The sequence below is a fragment of the Papaver somniferum genome, chromosome 5, assembly GCF_003573695.1.
Source record: "Papaver somniferum cultivar HN1 chromosome 5, ASM357369v1, whole genome shotgun sequence".
Taxonomy (NCBI): Eukaryota; Viridiplantae; Streptophyta; class Magnoliopsida; order Ranunculales; family Papaveraceae; genus Papaver; species Papaver somniferum.
The window spans coordinates 208551497-208576603 of record NC_039362.1 but is presented as its reverse complement, the minus strand read 5'-3'; the positions used below and the strand labels follow the sequence as shown (position 1 = coordinate 208576603).

Genomic DNA, 25107 nt, shown 5'->3' with positions numbered 1-25107 from the left:
CCAGTAAGAAAATCTTGGAAGTGAAGGCAACGGAGAACTCCGTTTCAGTTTAAGTCCAATGTAGTGATTATTGTTGACGAAACCCATAATCACCATATTTTTTGTTATCTTCGGGTAAGCATGCAGTGTTGTAGGAACGAACGTTATGCTTTGTTCTTGACTTAGATATACAACTGTCGTGGTAAAAGCCTCGGCAATAATAAATCCAGTCTCTGGCATTTTCATCCACTCGTTTTTATCTATACCGTCTTTCAATTCTTCTAGCAAATCAGCACCCCACATTTCCTCATACATGACCCTGTGGCGTTCTATATTTCCTAGCATTACTTCTCGCAAGTACCTACAAGGGTTGTGATGTTTTTACTAGATTCAGAATGAATCTACATTGCAGACGGTTTTGAATCAATGAATGATTATAGAAGAAGATAGATTTGATTACAGGACAGAGTGAGTTGATATACTCGACTCTTGTAACTAGCACCACCAATCTCACGTGCATAGCACACGCTCACCTCACACAACTCTTACATGACTCACAAACTCTCATACATATGCTATTACCCTCCCTCAATCTCTAGTGGGCAGTAACAAGACCACTTGAAATTGGACTCGCAAACTCTCATTACATATGCTAGAAGATAAAACAGTGACTGCAGAAACCAATTTCGCAGGCTGGCAATGGATGTTGAAGGAGAAATCCAGGCATAGAATGAAAAGAGAATACCAGGTTTCCGTAGTCATTGCAGTGAGTGTAGTAGGAGAAAGAAAGTATGCAGGCATTTGTTGTCGCAACAGCAACAGGTGAACTTTGGAAGCAATAGAATGAATAGTGCTGCTGGCGACAAAAAGATGCCCAAGATAACCAGCAAATCACAGTTGGCATTGATGTACTGACTCACACACACAGTCATTGCATAGTCATGCTTAGGAAGTGAAATTGATGCAGAGACAAAAAGTATGCAGCAGCAGTGATAGGCGAAGCAGTTAGGTGTTGCACTAGGAAACAGTCCCAGTGAATAGTAATCGTAGATGCAGGGCATAGCAGCAACTTGCATTGGAATGATCTCATACAAAGCCTAAAGGCTCCATAAAACTGTAGACATGCGACGTACACAAACAAGCCTAAAGGCCACTTTGACGTCTTCTTTCGTAGAAGTTTTCTTGTGTCCAGCAAAGCACATGGATCTCATACAAAGCCTCAGATGAGAAATAAAGCCCCACCAAGTGCTGAGAAAGCTCACCAGCACACACACTGATCTAACAAGAGTATAAGTGGACCAAGAAGTATCATACAAAGTGCATTGACTGAATTACCAGCAGGAGACATGACTAGTTGTGGCAGTCAATATATAGAACAGAGTTTTGTGAACCAATAAGTAGCCAAAACAGGTAGGAATTGCTGCACTTAGTTGGAAGAATCTTCAATAACGGTGGTGCTAAACTTACAACCTTTGGGATCATTGGAGTACTTAGAAGGACGAAGATTTCAAGGAACGTTGAAGATTAGACTATGGAATGGAGCCACTAAAGTTTATCTTTTTTATATTCCATATGTATTAATAGTTTTGTCACTAAAATTGACAAAGGGGGAGATTGTTAGAGAATAGCTTGGTCGACCTCGCATGCGTTGCTATATCAAGCATGTTTGTCAATGTTAGTGATCAAAACTATGAGTCTTGATTTCTAGTCTATTATAGCTAAGTCTCGGACTAGGATAGAAAAATGTAGTTGAGCTCAAAGACTTCATGGCGATTCATCATACCACGGCGAAGATCTACTCAAGGAACCGTGGAACTTCATCAACAAAAAGGTATGTGGAGACTTGAACTTCTCTATCAGTCAAAAGTCTATCTATTCTATCTCTTACTTCTTATGAAACAAAATTAGTATGCTATATAGACTGGATCATACACATTTGACATTTCGAGCTGAGGATACTCTACTTATCTTTTTCTCGAGATCTTGTGTTGGTAAAGCGTTTCTCTTTGATCGGGTTTATCTTCACCCAGTGACGAAAGTCATAATGTTTCAATCACTTTGAAAATTTCTTTGACGAGAAATAGTGTAGCAACTATATAACGTCCTCTAAGAATGTTTCAATGGTTGGAATGAGAGTTTAGGTCAATATAACCAATGACGGATATAAGCATTGTGTGGAAACACATATGTGCATAAGTCATATTCCTTAATCGGAAGTTTTCGAACTTTGTTGATTGAGAGAAACCGGAGGAATTGGCTTTGCCAAGTCCGCGAACTGACGAAAGTTCTTGTACCGAGAATTTCTGCTGGGATTTCCAAAAACTCGTTTTTGTGCTAAGTACACGAACTCAGTACGCGAACCTAGTCCACGAACTGGCGAAAGTTCTCGACCCGAGAATTTCTGATGAGTTTGGAAAACTCTGTCGGTTATCTTAAGTCCGTGAACTTGTATGTGAGCTTAAGTGGTTATGATCTAAAGATGTGCTATGAACATGTAACTTAAATTACTAAGGAATGTTTTAGGAAAACCGTGGGTAAAGTTCATGATCCGATTCAATCTAATCGAATCATCTTTGTTTCAACTGTGTCTTGTGTAGTTACATAAGATCTCACAGCAATTGAACAACTCTCTACCTAGTTCATTTGAAGTCAATTGAGCTAGTTATGGTGAAGAAGAACAAGGATAATATGAAATGCTCATATGGTTAACCTTTTGGGTTACTGTGTTGAACCAACATACACGTACACGTTTGGGCATGGTTTTCACGAACCCAGTAAACGTATGCCTCAAGTGTGTGTGACAAGCTAAGTTTTTGATCTAACGGTTGAGAAATATTAGCTTGAATCTAAATCAGGTTTTCATCTAACAGTGAATATGGATTGCTTTGTAACTAAGGCAAAACCCTGATTTGAAGGCTATATAAAGGAGACATCTAGCATTGGGCAAAACTAATCCCCACACGTATGTATGATACTAGTGCTCTCGCTAGAGTCGATTCTACTTTAACCTTTGGTTTTCTTCTTCTAAAACCAGGTTAACGACTTAAAGACTTCATTGGGATTGTGAAGCCAGACCGGTACTACTTTTATCGTAGTTGTGTGATCTAATATTGCATTTTCTATCGTACGAGTACAATCTTTGATTGGCTTGAGATCGTGAGAGTTCTCCGATAGGCAAGATAAATAAGTCACAAACATCTTCGTCTCACTGTTTGTGATTCCTTGACAAACCGCCTGTGTATTCGGGAAGGATTGTTGAGAGGTGATTGATTAATCTAGGCTGTTCTTCGGGAATATAAGACCGGATTATCTATTGGTTCATGTCACCTTGATTTCATATCATAAGACGGAATAAAACCTAGGGTTTATCTATGAGAGACAGATTTATCCTTTGATAGACTTTTCTGTGTGAGACAAATTTGTTTATTATCAAAGCCTGCGATTTTGGGTCGTAGCAACTCTTAGTTGTGGGTGAGATCAGCTAAGGGAATAAAGTGCGTAGTATCCTGCTGGGATCAGAGGCGTAGGGAGTGCAACTGTACCTTGGATTGGTGGGAGACTGAGTGGGATTCAACTATAGTCCAGTCCGAAGTTAGTTTGTAGTAGGCTAGTGTCTGTAGCGGCTTAATACGGTGTGCATTCAATCTGGACTAGGTCCTGGGGTTTTTTTGCATTTGCGGTTTCCTCGTTAACAAAATTTCTGGTGTCTGTGTTATTTCTTTTCTGCATTATATTTTATATAATTGAAATAATACAGGTTGTGCGTTAAGATCATCAATTGGAAATCAAACCTTTGGTTGTTGGTTGATATTGATTGATCCTTGGACATTGGTCTTTGGTACCGTCCAAGTTATTCCTTGTGTTTGGTTAAAGACTCGCTATTGTTTTAGCTTGAGTAAATCAAAACAAGTGAGAGATATTAACTCCTTGAGATGCTTTAATCTAGATTGAGTCTGACTGTCTAGTTGATTCTCTAGGAAAGTATTTCGGAGTTAGCCCATACAGATTTCTAAGCGAAATATTGGGTGTTGTTGTTAGACCCCCGTTTCTTGTGATTTTATTTTTATCGAAGAAAACAGGAAGAAAATGAAGAGAGGTGTGAGAGGCATGAAGATGAAGCACTGAAGTGAAAGAGAACATATGGTCGTCTTTCCTATGATAAGGACAGTAGTGGAATTTTTCTGTTTATTAAAACAAGAAACTGTTGATGGTTATCCCAAAAATCAATGGTTAAGATCGATAAAAAAATGTTGATTAGTAGATGTTATCCTGTATATGGGAATACAAGTTAACAACACCCCTATGCTAATCAATTAGACTAATTAACGTGTAGTTAATTAATGAAAGGCAAGTATTACTAATGGTCGTACCCATTAGTAAATACGACAAAGTGCCCCACGGTGAGTATATAGAAGTGGGAGGAACTGATGACTCGCCACTCAAACTTACAACTATACGACACGCCAATACATTTGTGTCGTGCGTACACGGATTTATGTGGGTCCCACTCCTTAGCCTCTGCCTACCGATGGATTATCCACCTAATCAATCTTCACATAACACTCTCCCTTGGATGATTTACCGTTCAATATATTGTTTCGTTCAAATTTTGCCTGAAAAATCCTACTAGGGTAAAAGCTGGTCGAAAAAGAGTGTAATCTTGGTAGCTTGATAACGATGCTGCTTGCCACAAATTTTCTCCCTTCGTTAAAGTTGTGTCGGGAAAACCTCTTGGGATAAAACCTGAACAACTGAAATTCATAATGAGACGTCGCTTCTTATCTTCTTTGTTAATACCTTGTCAGGAAAAACCATGTGTAGTAAAAACCTGAAATTTTTATATCGGCGGTACAATCGCCTTTAGATGACCATCACCATTCTAAGTTGATATCTCATCAAAAACCTTGTCAGGAAAATCCAGAGGGACAAAACCTGAACGTAGGAAAACAGGAGTTCTTAGAGCAGTGGTAAACCCGCAGATGTTGCCTCGTTAAAATCTTCCCCGGAAAAACCCAGAGGAATAAAAACCAGGACGAAGGAAAAAGAGTACAACACGTCGAACTGCGGATAGCAGTGGAATCGCATGCCTCGTTAAAACCTTGACAAGGAAAACCCAGTGGGAAAAAACCTTGATCAAGGAAAAAGAGTACACGACGTAATTTCTAATATGCCCATATCCATAGTCTTCCATGGATTTACTCCCCCTGAAGAGTAGGCGTCTTAGTTGATCATTCCGTTCGATTGCGTAGATATCACGAGCCATCTTTTAATGACTTTAGAAGCTTCAGCTTCCTTTGGTTAAGAAACTTGGTCATATCTACCTTTTGTGCAATTTCTTAATGATCATCTTGTTGTGTCAGCCTTTTATTCTCCACTAGCTTTGTCTGAACAATCATAATTGATTGGAGGATAAACTTGTATCATATATCACCATACAATTAGCTAGGAAAATATTTAGCTGTTTTAACGAACCTGCCAAAAATAAAAACTTAAACAGTTTGATCAGTGTTTCTCTGTAGGAGACGTCCAACGATCTTTTGTGCAAAAGATCCAGCTTAATGGTACCATGAAGATGATGGAGTATTCTTCGGACCAATGTCTCGATATTGGTGTTGGGTAGAACCATACTTACATGTTTACTAAAAACCCAATATCAGGTATCTATAGCATACTTCAGCTAATGTACCATTTACACATAATTTTGTGTAGACCACAGAGTGATACATCTCTTTTGTTGAGATGAAAATCGATCAATCTTAAAGTTAGAGATCAAATGACTGCAATTTTGTTTTACCGAGATTCTGATCTCGAACTTATACTTTAAGCATTTTTGTGCTTTGGAAGACTCTTTAGAAGTTCCAAAATAAAGTAGTTGTTGTACACATCAAATCTAGTAAATGCATATGGGCATTTAATATGGTTCACATATCCCTAGATAATATAGGCATTCACTTAGACGATTGACCATTTTTGTTCTCATTGAGCAAATGTATATTACATGGTAATTCTACTGATAGGTGAAAAACTTCAAAAATTTGTTTGCAGTTACATGTACCTCATACAGATTCGCAATAACGTCATCATATAGATGTGTGTCGAGTCCTTAAAAGACTGCCAGACAAATACCAAAGAGGTAGTTGCATCCAAAACAGGGAATATGTTTCTTTTTAATCCATCTCAGGTTTTTGTGAAAAGACTTGGTGCCATCAGTTGACTTTATTATTCTCATTATGCATAAACATCCACCTGTAACCTCTAAAGGTCACATCATTAGATGTCGGTACTAAAAACACCCACCCGTGGCTAAGAGGAGCTCACATTATCGAGCGTTCTGGTTGTAGTACCAAAATCATGCATTTTATGAGAAACTGTTATTCTGCATGATCCATCCTTTCTGGTCTAACCAATCATTCCTTTAATGACATTCGCATATAGAGAGTGGTTCAACACCAACATCATCTACAAAAGTATCATTAGATACTTTGACCATGTCATTAACAATCATTGTATTTAAGATCTAAGATGTCTTTATTGCATGCATGCTTTACTGGAATCTCCTCATTTTGAAGTTCCACAGCCTTTGCAGAGAAGTTCTCTTATTAGGAGAACTATGCTCAGAGAAATCAGATCTTCCTAGGATAGTCTCCTTGAGAGCAGTATCTTTGAATGATTGCGAATGGTTCTTCCTTTAGGAGGTGCAGAATATTTTAAATCAACTAGTCATCCACATTGTGGGAAGCAATTTTATTTGCAATTTCTGAGATATCAAATCTTCTGTATGTCTTTGACTGATGAAAGCATTAGGATGAGATACATCCTGGTTTATTCTTGTGCAACCAGGATACTTCACGCCGTTTTTCGGGCGACAACCTTTCCTCCCCCAAACGGTGGGAAGACTTTCTCATGAAATTTGCAAATCTTGTAGTAGAGCAGTAACAACAATGAAATATGGCACGTCTCAAAACAGAAAACATGACAATGGTTTCATGAGTAATAAGTTTAAAATGCACAATAACATCAAATATACTCACTATCAATTCTCAAAGCATCACTAGGATGATACACATCAACGATTAACAAGCGAGAGTTCCATTTAAAATCTATATGAGTATAGATACATAGTTATCATCCAGGTGATATGTCGAGTCATTTATGACTACCAGACCATACTTTCATCAACCTGGTTAGTGTCTGCGGAAACTCATCGTCAAGGTGGTGCTGCATAACAAGCAACCTTAGTTTTCTTCACCACGCTCTCTGATTAGCATCAAAATCGTAATCGATGATGAGACTAAGGTCTCAAGAGCGTTAAAAAAGGGAGAAAACACATTAATATAGACTGAGGTACATACTTTCCAATCATATAAACTTTGTCGATAATTTCTTTGCAAAAGGGGATATCCATCCACATCGATTTCAGTATCTACTTTGAATATGATCGACTACCAGTTATCAATCATTTAATAACTATCTTACATCATTCTCTAGAATATGAGGATATTCTAATCCATTTGGTACCAAATCTAAATATGCGGATATTCTTCATCATGAGATATCAACGCAAATTTCATGGATATGCTCCTCGTCAGGAGTTATCAACTCATCACTCAAAGATAATATGGACGTTATCCGATTAGATTGGCATACCTCATATAAAAGGTTTTCGTCTATGCTAATAAGCATACTATCAGACGAAATAATCGTTGTGGTTCCATGGCATGCCTTGCAAGGACTTTAGTTATGCCGAATCAAGCAAGCGTATTATTTCTAAATCTAGCAATAGATTAATCTCCAACACCTCAGGCATTTCTCGGTGTGATAATTTAGATGAGACACAATTGGAATGAACCTATATCGTCGGCGATTATCCCCCTGATCTAGGCGGGAACGTCTCATCAACAGAACCTTTAGTTCCACATTACTCTACCTACCAAGGGAGCAACTGGGTGCAGAAAATAAAAATAATCGCAACCCAGGAGAGGTAACTGATCAAGTTTCCTCTCTCGTTTACTGTCCAGCTGGAATAATTTTAAGAATTTACATTGTCATGTAAAATTAACAGTAAACTGTAGACGAATTTTGTGACTATAGAAATTATCTCAATATCAGTCCCAGTCCTGCCACGACGACCGATATAGATCAACAACAATGAACAACATTTCAAATGCACGTAGCATGTCTTTTATGTCACAACGATAGCAGAGTTCCAGGCTCAAAGACGTCTTATTCAAACCAATCATTATTCTACCGTCCCGTATTTTTCCACTTCTGGTGGTACGGGGGTTATCAGATTCTCAAAACTGAAAACTATTGTGGTTTCCATATTCAGAAATATGCCTACCACAATTGTATTTCCCACATTTTTGTGTCTATTCATTTTCCAAAAATAGACTAACATTTGCATAGGTACAAGTGAAAATTTAATTCACCAAATTCAGGATTTTAGGTAATATCTCAGGTGACGAGAAGACATGATATTAACTCTAAATATCATTTACAAATATGCAACACTCATTATCGCACGACGTTTGTAAAAGGGCCCAACACGAATGGTGAAAGAAAGCTAAAGACGAGAATAAGGCCCCAACACGAATTGAAGGCATGAAACGGACTTTAACGCGAAGATATTCATCATAAACAACTTGCAGAGCTTAGAGATATATAATACGACAAAAGGGAGTACTCTCACCTCATAACTATTTTATTAAAATAGACTCAACACAGGTTAGGAAGCAAAAGTTAAATTTGCAAAGAAGAGGAATGGATAGTACAACAAATCCGCACAGGAACAACCACAGCAAGAAGAAGGACTGGATTGTGCGATAAATTCGCACAAGAGATATCGAAGAACAGCAGCAGAGATGGACAAAGCGTAGGCACGAAGAAATAGAACCAAGACTGATGAACAGGTGCCATAGGAGCGAAGACAAAAAGCAATGAAAGAAGACTCAACATTACGCGAAGATAAATCAAATGAAAACCTTCACATGGAAATACATATATCAGGGAGACTAGAGAACAATTACAAATAACTCGATTAAAAGGGAGGTACCCTCATCTTTAATACTAGCTTGACTAATATGCCGCAGGTACACAATTTAGCTCGGAGCGGCAGGTCAGAATCACCAGTAAAGAAAAGGACTCAAAGGAGCATAAAAATACATGCCGGCAGTGCTAACCAAAGAAAGAAGAGAAAGCCACCATCAACGAAAAGAAAACTTACAACCAGTACCATTAAGGATATCTTAAAAATGATCAAAATACGGAGGAAACCGCACAGTCATCAGTACAGAGAAGAAAAGACGCAAAGAGAAATTAAGAGGAAGAAGAACAGGGCAAAAGAAATAAACTTCAAAGACAAAAATTCTCATACTTAAACATCAAAAGATGAGAAATGGACGTGATGATGTAAAGGAGGACTTAGGCGATAAAGCTTCATGCGAAGAAATCACAAAGACAAAGCAACCCAGAAATGATGCTGTAATTTCATGTAAAAAGAAGGGAAGCTCAAACAAAGGAAAGGGAGATGAGAGCAAACTGAATAGTGAAAATCAAACAACAACATTAACCAAGAGCAAACAATAACAGAGTCACATAAATTGTTAATAAGGGAAGAACGGCAAAAACATGCCAAGAAGAAGAAGAAAGAACGAACATAAGCAAAATACAAAGGACGACAACATAAATAACATGTGCCAACACTATCGCTCCTTCACAAACAAGAACTCGCACAGATGGCCCAGGGAGAACTGAACAAGATTGATGTCACGCGTTCGAATATCCCCACACTATTATTTTTTACATATTTTTTACAACTGCTAAGGTGGAAAAGAATAAGAGGGTGGCTATATGCATTTCTTCACACACAGAAGCTGGTGCAGATGGTCAGGACCAAGCTGGAGGTTGTACGTTCGAATTCGCACACACACAATTTTTTAGCATATTTTTGGGTTACCAAGGGAGAAGATAAGACCAAGTTTCAACATTGGGGGATTCTTTTGCACAATAATGAACAACCAGATGGTAAAGAAGTGGATATGCAAGTTATGGGTCCATAGTTCGAATCCAACCTCTAGCTAATATTTTTTTTTGCAAATTTTGGCTTAAAAGATCACACAACAGAATCACACCAATTCATCGCATGAAGCACACTATGAAGATAAGAGGCCAAGACTAAAACTATCTTAATCAAAGGCGATATCTACACACCAAGAGGAACTCACATCAAGAAAAATAGAGCACTACAACAATAAGAAAGAAAAGCAAAGAAGAAAAAGACAAAAATAAGACCTTAATAAAATGCATCAGAAAAATAAGACCTTAATAAAAGGCATCAGAAATAAAAATCAGATTGGCTAGGCATCCGAATGTGGCGTGCAACCTAGTTCGCATACATGCAAGAGGCAAAAAGTAAGACCTATCGCACGTCATAGTCGGAGAAACCTATAAAGCATGACTCAAGGAAAGGCTACACCGACCCGGAACTTGAGTCATGGAGATTTGGGGTGAGAAAAACGATGATGCCCATCCGGCAGAGGTACCTTAAATTTTCAGTTTAAGATAATAATCTTATATTGAGAGACTAGGGTGAGAAAGTCTCTCCCAAGGGTGCAGAAACTTGATCAGGGCGCCGAGGTACACGGTTGAGTCAAGAGTGCTTGGGGCGTCTGAAGCGTACCTTGCCACTCTTGACAAGTCCTGACTATGATGCACTCAGTCCGAAGATACCCCATTTAGGGTGCGATCTCGTAACCATAAACCCTATAGGTAAAGGGAAAAGAGACTGCGAAATCAACTGGTTGTTGAAATGCCGGATGGGAAGAGCCATAATCTTAACCCGATAGAGGTAAGCTTCCTTGAAGGGGAAACCAGGGGGAAGACAAGGACGGCACCCTCCATTAGGGAGAAGACTACAACGTCATGGGGCTTCTACTCACGGGAGTACTTAGGCCTGTCGCATTGTCGCACAAATATATCCTGAAGAGGCAAAAATACAAGAGATGTTAAGGCAAGATCAATGGGTCATTACATGAAAATGTAAAGACCGCCTGCGATTTTGCCGCCCGGCCAAATAGAGGCAAAGATAAGACCTCTACATAGGGAGGCGAGATAAGACCACACTAGAAACACAAAGACCTATATATTGTGATTATATTATTATTGTGTGATTCTAATAGTGCAGGAATAAGGAAGAGAAAGAATAATACAATGCGATACAAGGAGCTAAAGATGGACAAAGAACAAAGGTGACAAAAATGAAACACAAGCAAGAGTATGCGACAAACAATAAGTGTGCGAAGATGAACGTTTATATTAAAGACAAAGCCAAAGAAATGAAGAATGGAAGCAATTTGAAGTACCATCAACATTAGTGCGGCAAAATAAGCTAAGTAACACAAACATTATATATACATTGCATTTAATCAACAATAGATAAGCATTCTCATCGCATAAGCATTACATGGAATAAGCATCGCATACACATTTCATGGAACAAGTGTTTTTGTTCAATTATTTCGCACAAGAAACTTGAAGACATTATACCACCGCATGACAACAAAACATAGGGCAGAGGAAAGATAAGAATGAAGAGCAGTGGAAGAGCCATTATACCGTATGAAGAACATGGAATTCTCGCACATCCAACATTTTCTCAAGGATTCTTCCCTCATAGATAAAGATCAGAGGTAACTGTGGATTATCAAGAAAACATTTTTTGTTCTTTATCTTCTCGGTCAGAATCATTTCCAAAGAAGACGCTCATTCATGAATAACAAGAACTCTCACCAACAATGGAGTAAGAGAAATAGAGGACATGTAATAGAAATCACACACAACAGTTTCGCATGATGGACAACAACATCAAATCACATGAAATCTAGCATAGCGTGAGGCATAGAACATGGAGTAATAGTTTCATTTGATTTGTTCGCATACTTCTTATTCGCATTCAAGGACAAATACTTCTTATATTTCGAAGATTAGTACTTCTTATACTTCTTTAAGGATACTTCATACTTCGCATACTTCAAGAAATGATACTTCATATATACTTCCCAAAGCTTCGAAACTTCACAAAAGATTCCCAACACCTGACGGAGTAGCAGAAATCATTGGAGACTCTGGCGAGGCAAAATATTGCTACAAGATGGAGGTCCAAAACGGCGAGAATAACATAAACTCCCCAAAAGCACAAGCAAGGAGAGCTAGAGGCATCGATAATTCAATTGAAGCCCATGACTACATGGCAATAAGCGATACACCAAGATACTTGTCTAAGGCTCCAGCCTTGTGCAACACCATAACCTCTGGACCGACTACACGACCCTTATAGAAATTACAGGACCTCCCCAAGGAGGGAGAAGTCAGACCTCATACTCACACCAAGATCTAAAGTACTCTTAAGAACAAAGCAACCTATACCGGTACCCAAAAAACCTTGGAGGATTCCCTCTACGACAGCTCACAGAAATTTGCTGGTATGGATAATGCGCCTACAGGTGCCCTACTATCTTTCCTAGATAGTTACTCAGGTTACAACCACTACATTAGCAAGGCTAGCATGCAACATAATTTTCGACCAAGAACATAACTTGAACAAACAAGGATGACCACCCCAGAAGTCTCTACACTAAACCCCTGACGACTCATCAAGAAGGAAACAAAGGCTCCCAAGCCCAATCAGGCTATGGCAAAACAGCCAATTAACAAAAAACTTCACTTCACAAGTTGGGCTGCAGAAAAATCCCAACCGATATCGAAATATAATGAGCAGCATTAGCAGACCCACAACATATCTATTGCTAAGAATATCACACGACCCATGAAGGCTGATGTCTAAAAGGTTCATATTTGAGGCTAGGTCCCTAGGCCCCTACTTGTAAGAAGGTCATCAAACCTCCCACGAAATGTACTAAGGGTTCACACCTTCTTTTGAAATTAATAAAACTACTTATTTTGTGTAATACTTGTCTGCATGTAGATTCTTTTTAGATTATATCATCTTTATTATATATGTATATTTTTCCTTTACTCTGTATATGCATGTAGTTGCATCTTTTCTTACTACTACACCCAAGTGAAATTAAAGACTACAAACTACTTAAACATACAAGATTCAGTATGAACAAGATGTAAAGAGCATGAAATGTAAAGATTGACACAAACATATAACGTGGTTCGGCTTGAAGACCTACGTCCACGGAGAAGAAGATGTTTTCTTATTGATTATAAGGTCTTACCCTTGAAAGTGTTACAGAATCTTCTAGATTCCTCACTTTCTCTCTATCTAGATCTCTCTCTGGAATTCTCTGTAGAAAGACCATATAATACATAAGTTGTCCATCTCCTTATACATGGACTGGTATTTATAGCCTAAATAAACTCGTGATGGCTTGATCGTCCGAGTTGGGTGAGCTGTCTTCCATCGTGCTGGTTCCCTCGGGTTGGTTCTATACTATCCCTCATGATGGCTTGCTTGGTTCTCCCTCCGAGTTATCTCGCTCTCCCCTGGATCGTGTTGGCCTTCTGTGGAGAACCTCGCGCTCTATTGCCTCGGGGTTGTAGTATAGATCGTCCGAGTCTTCCGTCACGATGTGCAACTACCCCTGTCATGTTCTTATCCTTCATTAAATGCGGTCTTGCTTTTTAGACTTGACCGTCTGAGCGTATTAGACCTTTACCTACACGCGTCATTCATGTGGCTCCTGTGCAGTTGCCTCGACTGAGACAAATCCTCCTTTTTAGAGAATGATTCGGTGCTCCTACCTTATCATCTCATCATGTATTCATCCCTTGAGATGTTGACACGTGGTCGTCGGGTATTTTACCCACACATTTTGGTCCTTTTATTTGCAACTTGCCAAGGGCATGATGGGAAGAAAACTATGTAACCGTCCCACCTTTTCCGCCACGTACCTGGTTTACGCCATGTCAGCATGTTTAATGCACTTTTACCCGTTGGACTTGAGGCTCCGGTTGGTGGTCCTTTGGTTTCTTATAAAATCTTTTGGGAGGAGAGAATGTCGCCTTTAATATCTCTTTTCAGAGTTCAGAACTTTTTCATTCTTTCTCTCCTTGGTCTATTATTGTTTCTTCTTAACTCCTTGTCTCCTATAAAGAGATTTATAATGTCTGGAAGGAACTCCCCATCTCGCTCCTCGAGACGGTATGGTCTCTTCTCTTCTCTTTATTTCTATTTTTGTTTTTTCCGATGATTACCATCGATTTTTCTGTAATTCTTTCTTCCGACAAGGTCAGAGGCGTCCTCAAGCCAGCTCTGGTAAATATCATTGCCGATGATAGTTTGTTTAAAATCCATAGCAAGCTGGCCCGTTCTTTTTCTTTTCGTATTCACCTTCATTTGATTTGCTTCCACAGGGTCTAAAACTGATCAATACCCAATAAACTGATCATTTCCCAAGGTAGATACATGATTTCCCAAGGCACAAATACACAGACCCAAATAACAAGGCAAAGAAAAAACAAGTTTGAAATCACATACCTGAAGAACTTTGTTGCATAATTTCATACTCCCTCATAAATTCCCTGGCCTCATTCAATACTTGAGGATCACACTCAAGTAATTAGGGAGTTGGCCATCTCTAATTGAGCGTCATTTATGCATATGAGGAATCTTGTAGAGAATCCCACCCTTAATTCTAAGAATCTCCTTCATGCAAGATTGTAATGTTACGAAAACATTATTTTCGTCTTCAACCGAGAAATTTTCAAACGCTCTCGTAACACTTGCGATAAACTCATCTACTGTGGTTGGAGCATCAATATGATGAAGTGAAGAAATAGCACTGAAGAACCCAAGGTCTAAAACATTCAAGTCGGGGTTGTTTGGAGGTTGACACAACAACTCTATATCTAACCCGTAACTTCTAACCGCTTCCACAAATTTTTTATCATTCTCGTGGACATGTGGTTTTGCATTATCTTGTTGAATAAAGATTTTCTTACAATTATTAAACGGCCATTTCTTCTTGATAGCAGGCAGCAATTTCTCAATAAAAAAACACCACATAACCTCTTTGTCAACAGATTTCATTTCCTTGGTTTCCATTGTCCCAGCTTTGCGGTTTTTGCTTGTCCTTTTTGCGGCTTCTTGAACCACAAAAGGCCATATTTCGATCTTACCATCAAAACCCAAGAGAGGACGAGCCACGGCCGTTAAAAACATGATTTTGGTGATAAAATTTTTACTTTTTCACGTGCGTAAAGGCTCTTCTTCTTCGGCATGAAGATAATACTTTTGTGTTCTTCTTGTAATGTAAACCCATTTTTCATCTATATGAATTCGATCCAACATGTCAATGAATGAATTTGAAGATTGGGTCATACCTTTGTCTATCATTTTTAAGCAAAAATTCACCCTTGCTATCTTGTTTTCATCCATAAGTCCCGACCTCAAGTCATTCGAATGTGGTTGAAGATTTCCATCCTTGATTAGTCGACGTACGGTTGATGTTGACAAGTTTAGTTCGTGTGCTATTCCTCTTATTGTTGTTCGTTTGCGAAGAGATATCAACTTAATTCTATCTAAATATAATTCAATTCTTTTTCTGCCAACTCTATTGACCATCTTAGAAGAGATATCAACCACATCTCCATTTGCATTAGCCAGTTTTGCATCAGGCCATAATCTCGAAATTGTTCTAAAACCAACATCAAACCGAGCCGCAGTATCAGTGATAACTCCCCTGTGAAGTCTCACATCTGTGCTTCCTTGCATCAATTTTTCAAGAATCCCTCTCTTTATATCAGAAGTTAAATTCTTCTTCTTATTTCCATGGCGAATAGGTCCTGGTTATGCAATGGTATTAATGGGACAGTGTATCTCCTCCTCCTTATTCTTCTTCTTCTTCACTATCACTATCATCATTTTTTTCCAGGTAACATTCGTTTAAATCGACGAGACAATATTGATTTAATTCTCTAATAATTGGAGATGGAATTGTAATTGGAGATGAAATTGTAATTGGAGTAGTTGATGGAAAATTACCTTGAGATAGAGTATCCTCGGGAGTTTGATTCAAGTCAAAATCCATTTCAGTTGGTAATTTTATCAAACACTTAAAGGGTGAATCCCCATTGACACACAATTCTTCTTCATCAATACACGAAAATTATCAAATCACCAACAGCCATCAGAAGCACCCTCTGTAGCAGAAACTACTTGAAACCCATCACAAACTTCTCTTCACAATTCGCAGCAGAAGAACCCTCTATAGCAGAATCTAATTGAAACCCATCTTATTGCATTTGTACTTAACCAATCAGAGCTACATAAGGGTGCACAGGAACCGAGCCGGACCGACGGACCGAACCGGAACCGGTGGAACCGTACCTGGTTTTGGACCGAACCGAGGTACAAGGTACAGGTACCGGTCCCAAAAATAGGAACCGAGGTCTGGGAGGTACAGGTACACGGTCCAATACAAGTACCGTGCCGTACCGGACCGAAAGTCCCGAATTATATAAACCGTTAGATTTGGGGGATAAGGATCAGTACTAACCGTTAGATTAAAGGGGATATATAAACTAAGGGTTAGCCGGTTAGGGTTTCAGTTTCCTACTTCCCTTTCTTTCTTCTTCTGTTCTTCGCCTCTGGCGATTCTGAAAGTTTTGACAGATGAAATTAAATTATGAGATCGTGAGGGTTGAGCAGAGATCAAGGCATATTTGAGGATGAAGATTAGGGTTTCTGATTCGGGAGTTTGATTTGAGAAATTGAAGGGTTAGGGTTCATGTGTTCTTCCCCAACTTGAGATAAGGGTTTGAGAAGAATTGTTAACAATATCGAGTATCTGTTGCACGCAGAATCAATGGGTTGTTGTTTAAATTGATGTTCAGAAGCTGTTGATGTTAGGTTGAAGAGTTAGGGTTTCACAAGAGGAACTCAAATGAGATTTAGAAGTTGAATTTAAGGTTCTACATGGATTATTAGAGACTGGGTTTGGTCGAATTGAAGAGTTTGAATGCATGTTATAAACTTGAATTGGAAATTCAGCTTTTCAGAGGATTCTAACGCTTGGGTAAGATTCCTTTTTCGATTAAGTTTAGTATTTTCGTTTCAATTGGTAGATTATTGATTATCTTGAGTGTATATGAATGTATGTGAATCTGTGAGTTATAGTTAAGATAGTTGTTTGGTATAACTGGCTCTAGTTGTCAGAGTTGGAGATGATTGAATTGGTTAAGTGTTTGAGAAGTTGAATTGTATTAGGTTTAGTGATTTATTAGATTGCTGGAGGTAATGAAATTGTTGAGCTGAGTTGTAGTTCGGGAAGAAGAGGAGTTGAGTATGCAGCTGAACTTTAGTTCCAGGGATGGTGGTGCAGATTATGTGAATGGAGCTATAATTTCTTAGAGTTGCAGTGAGGTTTAGATTAATGGAATAAACTAGTGTTGGGATGATGTTGTTAGTGATGCAGAAATGGAGATAGTGGGATAAAATAGTTAAGCTGAAGCTACAGGTGGAGTTGTAAGTTGATGAAGGTGATGGCTTGGGTATCTTTGGAGTGAAATGGTGATGAACTGATGAAGTGCTACATGTTTGAGTAATGGAGTTTTAGGTGGTGCAGGTTTGATTAAATCCAGAGTTTTAATGACAATGATGTTGCTGCTGGAAAAGTACCGACCGGTACCGGTCCCGTACCGAAACCGTACATGTACCAAATGGTACCGGAACCGAGGTACACGGTACCGGTACCGGTCCAAAATCTGGGAACCGACCTATGGGAGGTACAGGTACTCGGCCTCGGCGAGAACCGAGCCGAACCGTATCGTGTGCACCCTTAGACCTACAAACCCAAGCTCTTTCTAAACCCTAAATTAGAAACATGAGCAGATTAAAATCCATGGAAAATTATTGATGGGGTGATTAACTTTCAAATTTTGAATTTGGAAAATTGTTTCTCAGTTTCGTTTGTTTTCAGAAAGAGGAATTTATCGGGAAAAAGGGCAAAAAAGGAAAAAATAAGAAATAACGGCGGAAATGATTGGTTTTATTAAAAACCTTAATCTTCCAGCTATCCCAAACCGACCTATTTTAAAAGAACGGAGGGAGTAATAGATAAGTAAATTAATAAATTCATTGAGGGCAACTAAGTAATGTATCTATCTTTGAGTACCCCTTATCACCACATCCTAGTTAGGATAATCATTTTGTATGCTCTAAAATTTTCTTGTATGCCCAAAAACATGGTTCATTTTAGAAGTTGGAGAAGAACTACAAAAATGGAGAGTCTTCTACAACTTTGGATCACGTATTTTCTACTTGGAGCTTTGGAGGAAAGCAGTGATTCTACTAGGGTTTGCATTCATTTTTCATCTTCTTCATTTTATTGAATATGATGAACCCAATAGCTATTAGTAGTTAATTCTATTTTATTGGTTAAGGATGTAGTCTTAAATCGAAAACTTGTGCTTGATCATTAATGCATTAGTTTTCTCTCTTGATTATCGTTCAAATCTCTACTATTTTTATAATCACGTGATTGAAATATTATAATAGGATTAGATGTTTGTTTGATTAAGTGGCCAATTAATTAGACTTGCATCCTCAGTCCCACTCTATCTTGTTACTGACTTAAAACTGTTGTCGTGGTTCAACTTTCCAACTTGGGAAGGTCTTTTCTGGGAGAAAGAGGAGTCGATGAAATAACAAGTTGACGAATGCACCTTTTATATATATACATATATAGGAAAAGAGGTGTATATATAGGAAACGAGGTGTCCCTCATTCATTACATACCGGATTAGGGTGACCGGAACTGTCCCAAATTACTGAAATTGTTACAAAAGAGGACTGATAAAATTAAACAAGTTACATATCGTCCCAAATGACGAATGCACCTAGATCTGGGCTTAATGTGTATGTGGGTTTAGATATATTTTAAGATATCTTCGATTTAGATACTCCATGCTTATTTGTGGCAAAGGTAACACAAGAGTGTGGTTATGGATCTGTGCTAAATAACCATGAACTCGTTAGTACCGTTCTTGTAATCGCGATATCCTCGTGTGCAACAGACAATAAAATTCCTTCGTCCCATCGATGACATTCAACATTCTCATAGAATTCGATTTTTTTTAATTTTCCTCGAACAAAATTCTTAGTAATTGTTAATACAAACTTAAACTTTCCTGTCAACTTCTAGTATCAGTATTAACTCCGTTACTTTGAAATAAAGATACTAGTTTAGAAGCGATCTTCTCTGACAGCCGGTAGCACCCGAGTATTTCATTCTGCATTGTTTCCGGCGACTGCATCCTGTCCATGGATTTTTTTTGTGCAACACAACTTCATCGCCTTTGGTGTGGGTTGTTTGTGTCTCCTGATTGGAACTGGCACATCTGCTCGTATGCATCGACTTCTCAGCTCCCGACTTCTCTCCCTCAATCAGGCCAATTATGATTTCGCCAACTTTTATATGATGTCCCCAGTGTGGATATTCGGGTCCAATTATATGATTTCTCTGGGAGGAAGTGCTCCTGTTCATTGTGAGAGATATCATTAAGATGACAAAACGCATATTAGTTGATAGCTTCATTTGCATCTAGCATACGCATTACATGGTGTATTACAAAAATGCTCAGGTTGGCTAGTTTGTCTACTTCATGGTGGCACTTGGTTGAACCACCTAGTCCGTTTACTTTGGTCAAGTATTAATACCAAAAAATATACTAGTATATATATATATATATTTAAAATGGTGAGAATATCTACGGAAGGATATAATCCAAAATACCAACGAAATGCAATAGCAATATGCTAAATAAATTGAGACATATGATCATCATCTCGTAATTTGTTTTGGTATGCACGCAACACACTTATTTATGCGCAAGGTCTTAAGTTTGGTTTCAGATTTAGGATAAGAAACTGAAGTTTGAATTGTTGAAAAATCTAATACAGATCAACTAAGAGCAGAAAAAGCATGAAAGCCAAGGATTCTATCAAGTGACAATTTTATTTAGCTACGTACAATAAACTAACCTTTGAGTCAAACTCCCACACTTCATACATCGCAAGAAGCTACAGGCTGCTAGCTGAAAGAAACAAAAGGAAAATCTGATTATACACAAAGCACTTGTAGAAGGGGGGCCATACAGCTTTAACAGAAAGTTGCATTGTGTAAGGCGAAATCAAATCCAATGTTTCTGAAAAAATAAAATTTATGTAAAACTAACCTTAATGGCCAAGTCTTTATCCTGAAGCAATCTGATAAAAGCACATGAAACCTGTCTTTTTGTGTCATCCTTAATCGCCACCATATGGTGTTCAAATAAAAAATCTAAGGTACATTATTTATTGGATCACATAAATATGTGAAACGCATATTAGACCACACTTCGGGAGTTTTTGTCTAGCTGGACTTGAGAATCTCAAAAAATATTCGATTGCCATGACTCAGGATCTGGATACAAATTTGTCTCACAATTTTTTGGTTTAGAAAGGGAATATATGATACATATTTACCACAAATCCAAATTTCAAATTGATAAAATCAAACAAAAAATGTTCAAAACGCCGCCTATAATTGACTCACTGTCGATACAAAGTAGTACTGCTTTGTCCTTCCTTTATGTCCCACTAACTTTTTTCGACGACAAAAGATCAATATTTGGAGCCTTTGTTAGGATATAGACTTTTACCTGTTCTGCAAAGTACAAATACCCCAAGCCAACCTTAACAAACTAGAAAAAAATGTGGTAGTCTCCCATTTAAGAAATCGGATAGTGAATACTATCAAAATATACTAAATAATGCTGGTTTAATAGATATAGAGTTCACTGGATATGAATTCACTTGGAACAACCAAAGAGAGGGGGCAGCTAACATAAAGGAAAGACTAGATAGAGCAGTAGCAAACAATGATTGGAATCATCAATTTCAAAATGCTTCTCTTACTCTCTAGTTTCCATAGGTTCAGACCATAGTCCAATTGCTTTTACTCTTGATTCTAAAGCCTTTAAAAATAAACATACCTTTAAATACTATGATACATGGCAAAAGGAACAGTCCTGTATCCAAACTATTAAAGACACATGGAAATTTAGTCTGCTAGAGGAAATTCCCTTTATTTCCCTTATAGCCAACCTTCAAAAATTGCAGCATAACTTAGAATTCTGGAAAAAAAAACATTTTTGGAAAACCTACTAAAGAAATTAGGAAAGTATTACATCAGATAGATATGCTCAATAGTTCTAGTCATGTATATAGAAAAGAAGAGAAGATAAACTATTCTTGTTAGAAAAGTTGTATGATACACAAGAAGCGATTGCAAAACAGCAATCAAGAGATAATATGGTCAATTTAGGAGAGAGGAATACAAAATTCTTCCATACTAAAACTCTAAAGAGAAGGAAATGGAACAATATAGAATGTATCAAATAAAGTAATGGCGAAATAACTTTCAAAAGAGATGAAATCAAGAACACCTTGAAAGAATTCTACTTAAACCTATTTTCAGAAGATAGTAGAGACCATACTAAGGATGTAGACCTTTTTACCAACATTATCCTACTATTTCTGAAGAAGGAAACTCTCATCTAAATGCCATTCTGTCCTCTGATGAAATCAGAGTTGTCCTAAAAAAAATTAAAACCTAATAAATCCCCTGGACCAGATGGATTCCCAGCAAGTTTTTTTAAGATGAATTGGGACATTGTAGAGGAACAAGTAATAGACACAATACATGATTTTTTTAGAACAGGAGAGCTAAATCCAGAGTTCAATAAGACCTTTCTCTTCATTATCCCTAAAAACAGGCACCCTAAAGACCCAAGTCAGTTCAGACCAATAGGGCTCTGCAATACTGTTTATAAGATTATAGCAAAAATTCTAGCAAATAGAATTAAACCTCACTTACATTCTTTAATATCTCCATTCCAAGCTGCCTTTTTGACAAACAGACAAATATCAGATAATATTATCATATCTCAGGAAATTATTCATTCTTTCAAGAAAAAGAAAATTAAGAATGTTGGGATGGGGATCAAGATTGATATGTCGAAGGCCTTCGACAGAGTCAATTGGGATTTTCTTATAAATCCGCTTAAAGCCTTTGGCTTTGATCAACACTTCTGCAATCTAATTAGGATATGTATTTCCACAACCTCTATTGCTGTCCTGTTTAATGGATGTCCTGGAGATTTTTTCAAACCTACTAGAGGTCTTAGGCAGGGGGATCCCCTTTCACCTTATCTCTTTATAATTTGTATGGAAATCTTCTCTAGAAGTCTAATTAGGGCAGAGGAAAAGAAGGAAATTCATGGAATAAAAATAACTCCTAGAAATAGCTCCATATCCCACCTATTTTTTGCCGATGATTGTTTACTGTCCATTAGGGGTGATCTGAAAGAATGTCATAAAATCTTAAGTTTAATAGACACCTTTAGCAAAGCTTCAGGGCTGCTTATCAATTTTGATAAATCTGGAAATTTTTTTAGCAAGAAAGTCCAACCAAAGCATCAAAGAATGATTAGTAAGATCCTTAAAATCAAACATATTGACCTGAAAGATTCTTATCTAGGAACACCTTTATTTGTAGATAAAACCATAATAAAACTGTTTGAAAGCATAATAGAAAAAATGGAACACATAATACAAGGTTGGATAGGAAAAATTATTGCTCAGTCCAGTAAAATGGTGTTAAATAAAGCAACCTTAGCTAACTTGGCAAGCTATCAAATGAGTTGCTTTATTCTGCCAAAAAAGATAACCAATAAAATAGATGCTCTACAAAGAGATTTCTGGTGGGGGAAAGAAATAAATTACAAAGGATACTATCCAAAATCTTATTCATGCTTGTGCAAACCAATTAGTAAAGGAGGGATAGGTTTTAGAAATGCACATAAATTCAATTTAGCTCTTATAGCTAAACTAGCTTGGAGAATCATGACAGGACCACATGCTCTCTGGGTGACACAACTAAAGACAAGATACTTCAAGAGAAACTCTGCTTTTAGAGCTAAAATACCTTCCTCTAGCTCTTGGATGTGGAAATGTATCTACAAAGGAATAATTTTAGTTGAACAAAACAGTATTTGGGAAATAGGTGATGGAATGAAAGTCAATATATGGGAGGATAACTGGATTCCTGATGTATCTAAAAAACTTATACAGTACAAGACCAGTAATAACTCATCAGTAAACCTGATTAGAGAACTAATAGATACTGATACAAAAAGATGGAATGCAACCTTAATTCACTCTTTATTCCCTAGAGATATAGCTCAAAAAATATGCAACATTAGATTTTCAAAGGAAGATACTCTGAGATGGCTTCTAACAAGATCTGGAAAGTTCACTGTGAAATCCATGTATGATAAGTTAAATGAAAAAATCATAAATTACTACAACTTAGGGCAGCCTGATACTTTTTGGAAGAAACTTTGGGCTGCACAAACATCCCAACGGATAAAAAATTTTGCTTGGAAGTGTCTTCAAGATGTTATGTCAACTAATGTTAAATTGTCTAGGTTTAAGGATATTTCTTCTTCTTGTTCCTTTGGATGCAATGAACATGAAACAATAAAACATCTATTCTTACACTGCAAGTTTGCGCAAGCTGTGTGGGAAACTGACCCACATCCTGTAGATATACAGTTTAACAGAAATACAACTTTCTTTAATATCTTTAAGGAAAGTCTTGAAGAAGAAAACCCTCAGATACCTATAGAAATAATAATGACCAAAATCTGGTTCATATGGAAGGAAAGATGTAACAGAGATTTTGATAACCAACAACAAACACATCAACAGGTAGCTTTGGAGATACAACGACATCTAGCATATTGGCACAAAGACAAATACACAGTCAAAAGAAAAGACCTGATAAGAGGAAACACTAGTAACAATACATGGAAACTTCCAGAACCACATTATCATAAACTAAATCTGGATGATGCCTGGATTTCTTATAATACCCCAGCAGGCTTTTCTATAATCTTTAGAAATGATGCAGGTGAATTTATTCAAGGAAGAACATGACCAATCTCAGCAACTGAACCTGAAGAAGCGGAATCTCTAGGCTACTTGCAAGCAGCTAAATGGGAAAGAGCCAACACCTTGTCCACTTTTAGTGTGGAAGGCAACTGCAAAAATCTTGTGGATTATATGAATGGAGAACCATCGCAAATCTCTTGGCAAAACCAAACTATAATGGATGAAGCGAAAAATGAGTTTTCTTTTTGTAATAACTTTAAAGGTTTCTATTTTGTTCCTAGGACTATAAACAATGTAGCAGACACTTTGGCTAAAGAAGCAAGAAGCTTCAGAATTTCCGTTAACTGGGATACAATCCCCCCTTCTTGTATTCAGTATGCTTTAGAAGTAGATAAATCTAATGCTAGGGTATCTACTATAAACCAAGTACTAGATGGCTCTACTCGGAATGATGTAAGGGTTACTAACTCCCAAAGTTAGTTTTTCTTCTATGATATTTAACTTACAAAAAAAAAAAAGAAACGAATAAAAACAAAAACAAATTAGTTCAAACTACGGAAGAAAATTTCTCTGCCAAGATAATATTTCCTATCTATCTTGAACCTCTTTTGCTACTCAAACAACCATTAGTAGAGTTTATACCTAAAGATTGATAATGAACCCACGGTGAAAAAGAAAAGCAATACAAACTACTAAGCAAAACTGGATGGTGGTGGCAGTGATGGAATGGACGGTAATCATAAGACCTTCTATAATCCTGAATCTGTCATTTATAACCTTGGCAAAAGGAGCAAAACAGTTTGCGGTGCAATTGACATTAAACATAACAAGTAGAGTGCACGTGCGTTGCACGTCGGCCAACCATACTATCTATATTATAAAAAAAAAGTGTTGTGTGTGTAGTCTCACAAATCCGACCATCGATTTCATCATTCCATGGCGTGGATCAAATCGTTATATATTCTATATAGGCGTCCGTCCGATCAGTGGGTTTCCTGATTTTGCTAAACTACCATAAGATACGTGTATATTTTTGGATACCAATTATTGGTATTTATTTGATTTTGCTAAACTACCATAAGATCCGTTTAGTTGCCTTATTTTTGGATTTCCAAACACACCGTTACCAACTGGACATAGACCAACGAAAAAAGGTTTAATGTTCA

General features: G+C 37.6%; 3 protein-coding genes across 3 annotated transcripts; all 3 read right to left on the bottom strand.

The window, feature by feature from the left end:
• Positions 1 to 14593: 14593 nt before the first annotated feature.
• LOC113280663 lies at positions 14594 to 15166 on the bottom strand. The gene has a single exon (XM_026529262.1). The coding sequence runs from the start codon at positions 15164 to 15166 to the stop codon at positions 14594 to 14596; it is 573 nt and encodes a 190-aa protein (XP_026385047.1).
• A 27-nt stretch (positions 15167 to 15193) lies between these two features.
• Positions 15194 to 16034, bottom strand: LOC113280662. The gene is made up of 2 exons (XM_026529261.1): positions 15989 to 16034; positions 15194 to 15789 (listed from the first exon to the last, which is right to left on the bottom strand). Exons 1-2 carry the CDS (start codon positions 16032 to 16034, stop codon positions 15194 to 15196), a joined length of 642 nt encoding a protein of 213 aa, XP_026385046.1.
• Positions 16035 to 19184: 3150 nt separating this feature from the next.
• Positions 19185 to 20401, bottom strand: LOC113280661. The gene is made up of 3 exons (XM_026529260.1): positions 20182 to 20401; positions 19988 to 20040; positions 19185 to 19482 (listed from the first exon to the last, which is right to left on the bottom strand). Exons 1-3 carry the CDS (start codon positions 20263 to 20265, stop codon positions 19185 to 19187), a joined length of 435 nt encoding a protein of 144 aa, XP_026385045.1. The 5' UTR covers positions 20266 to 20401.
• Positions 20402 to 25107: the final 4706 nt, after the last annotated feature.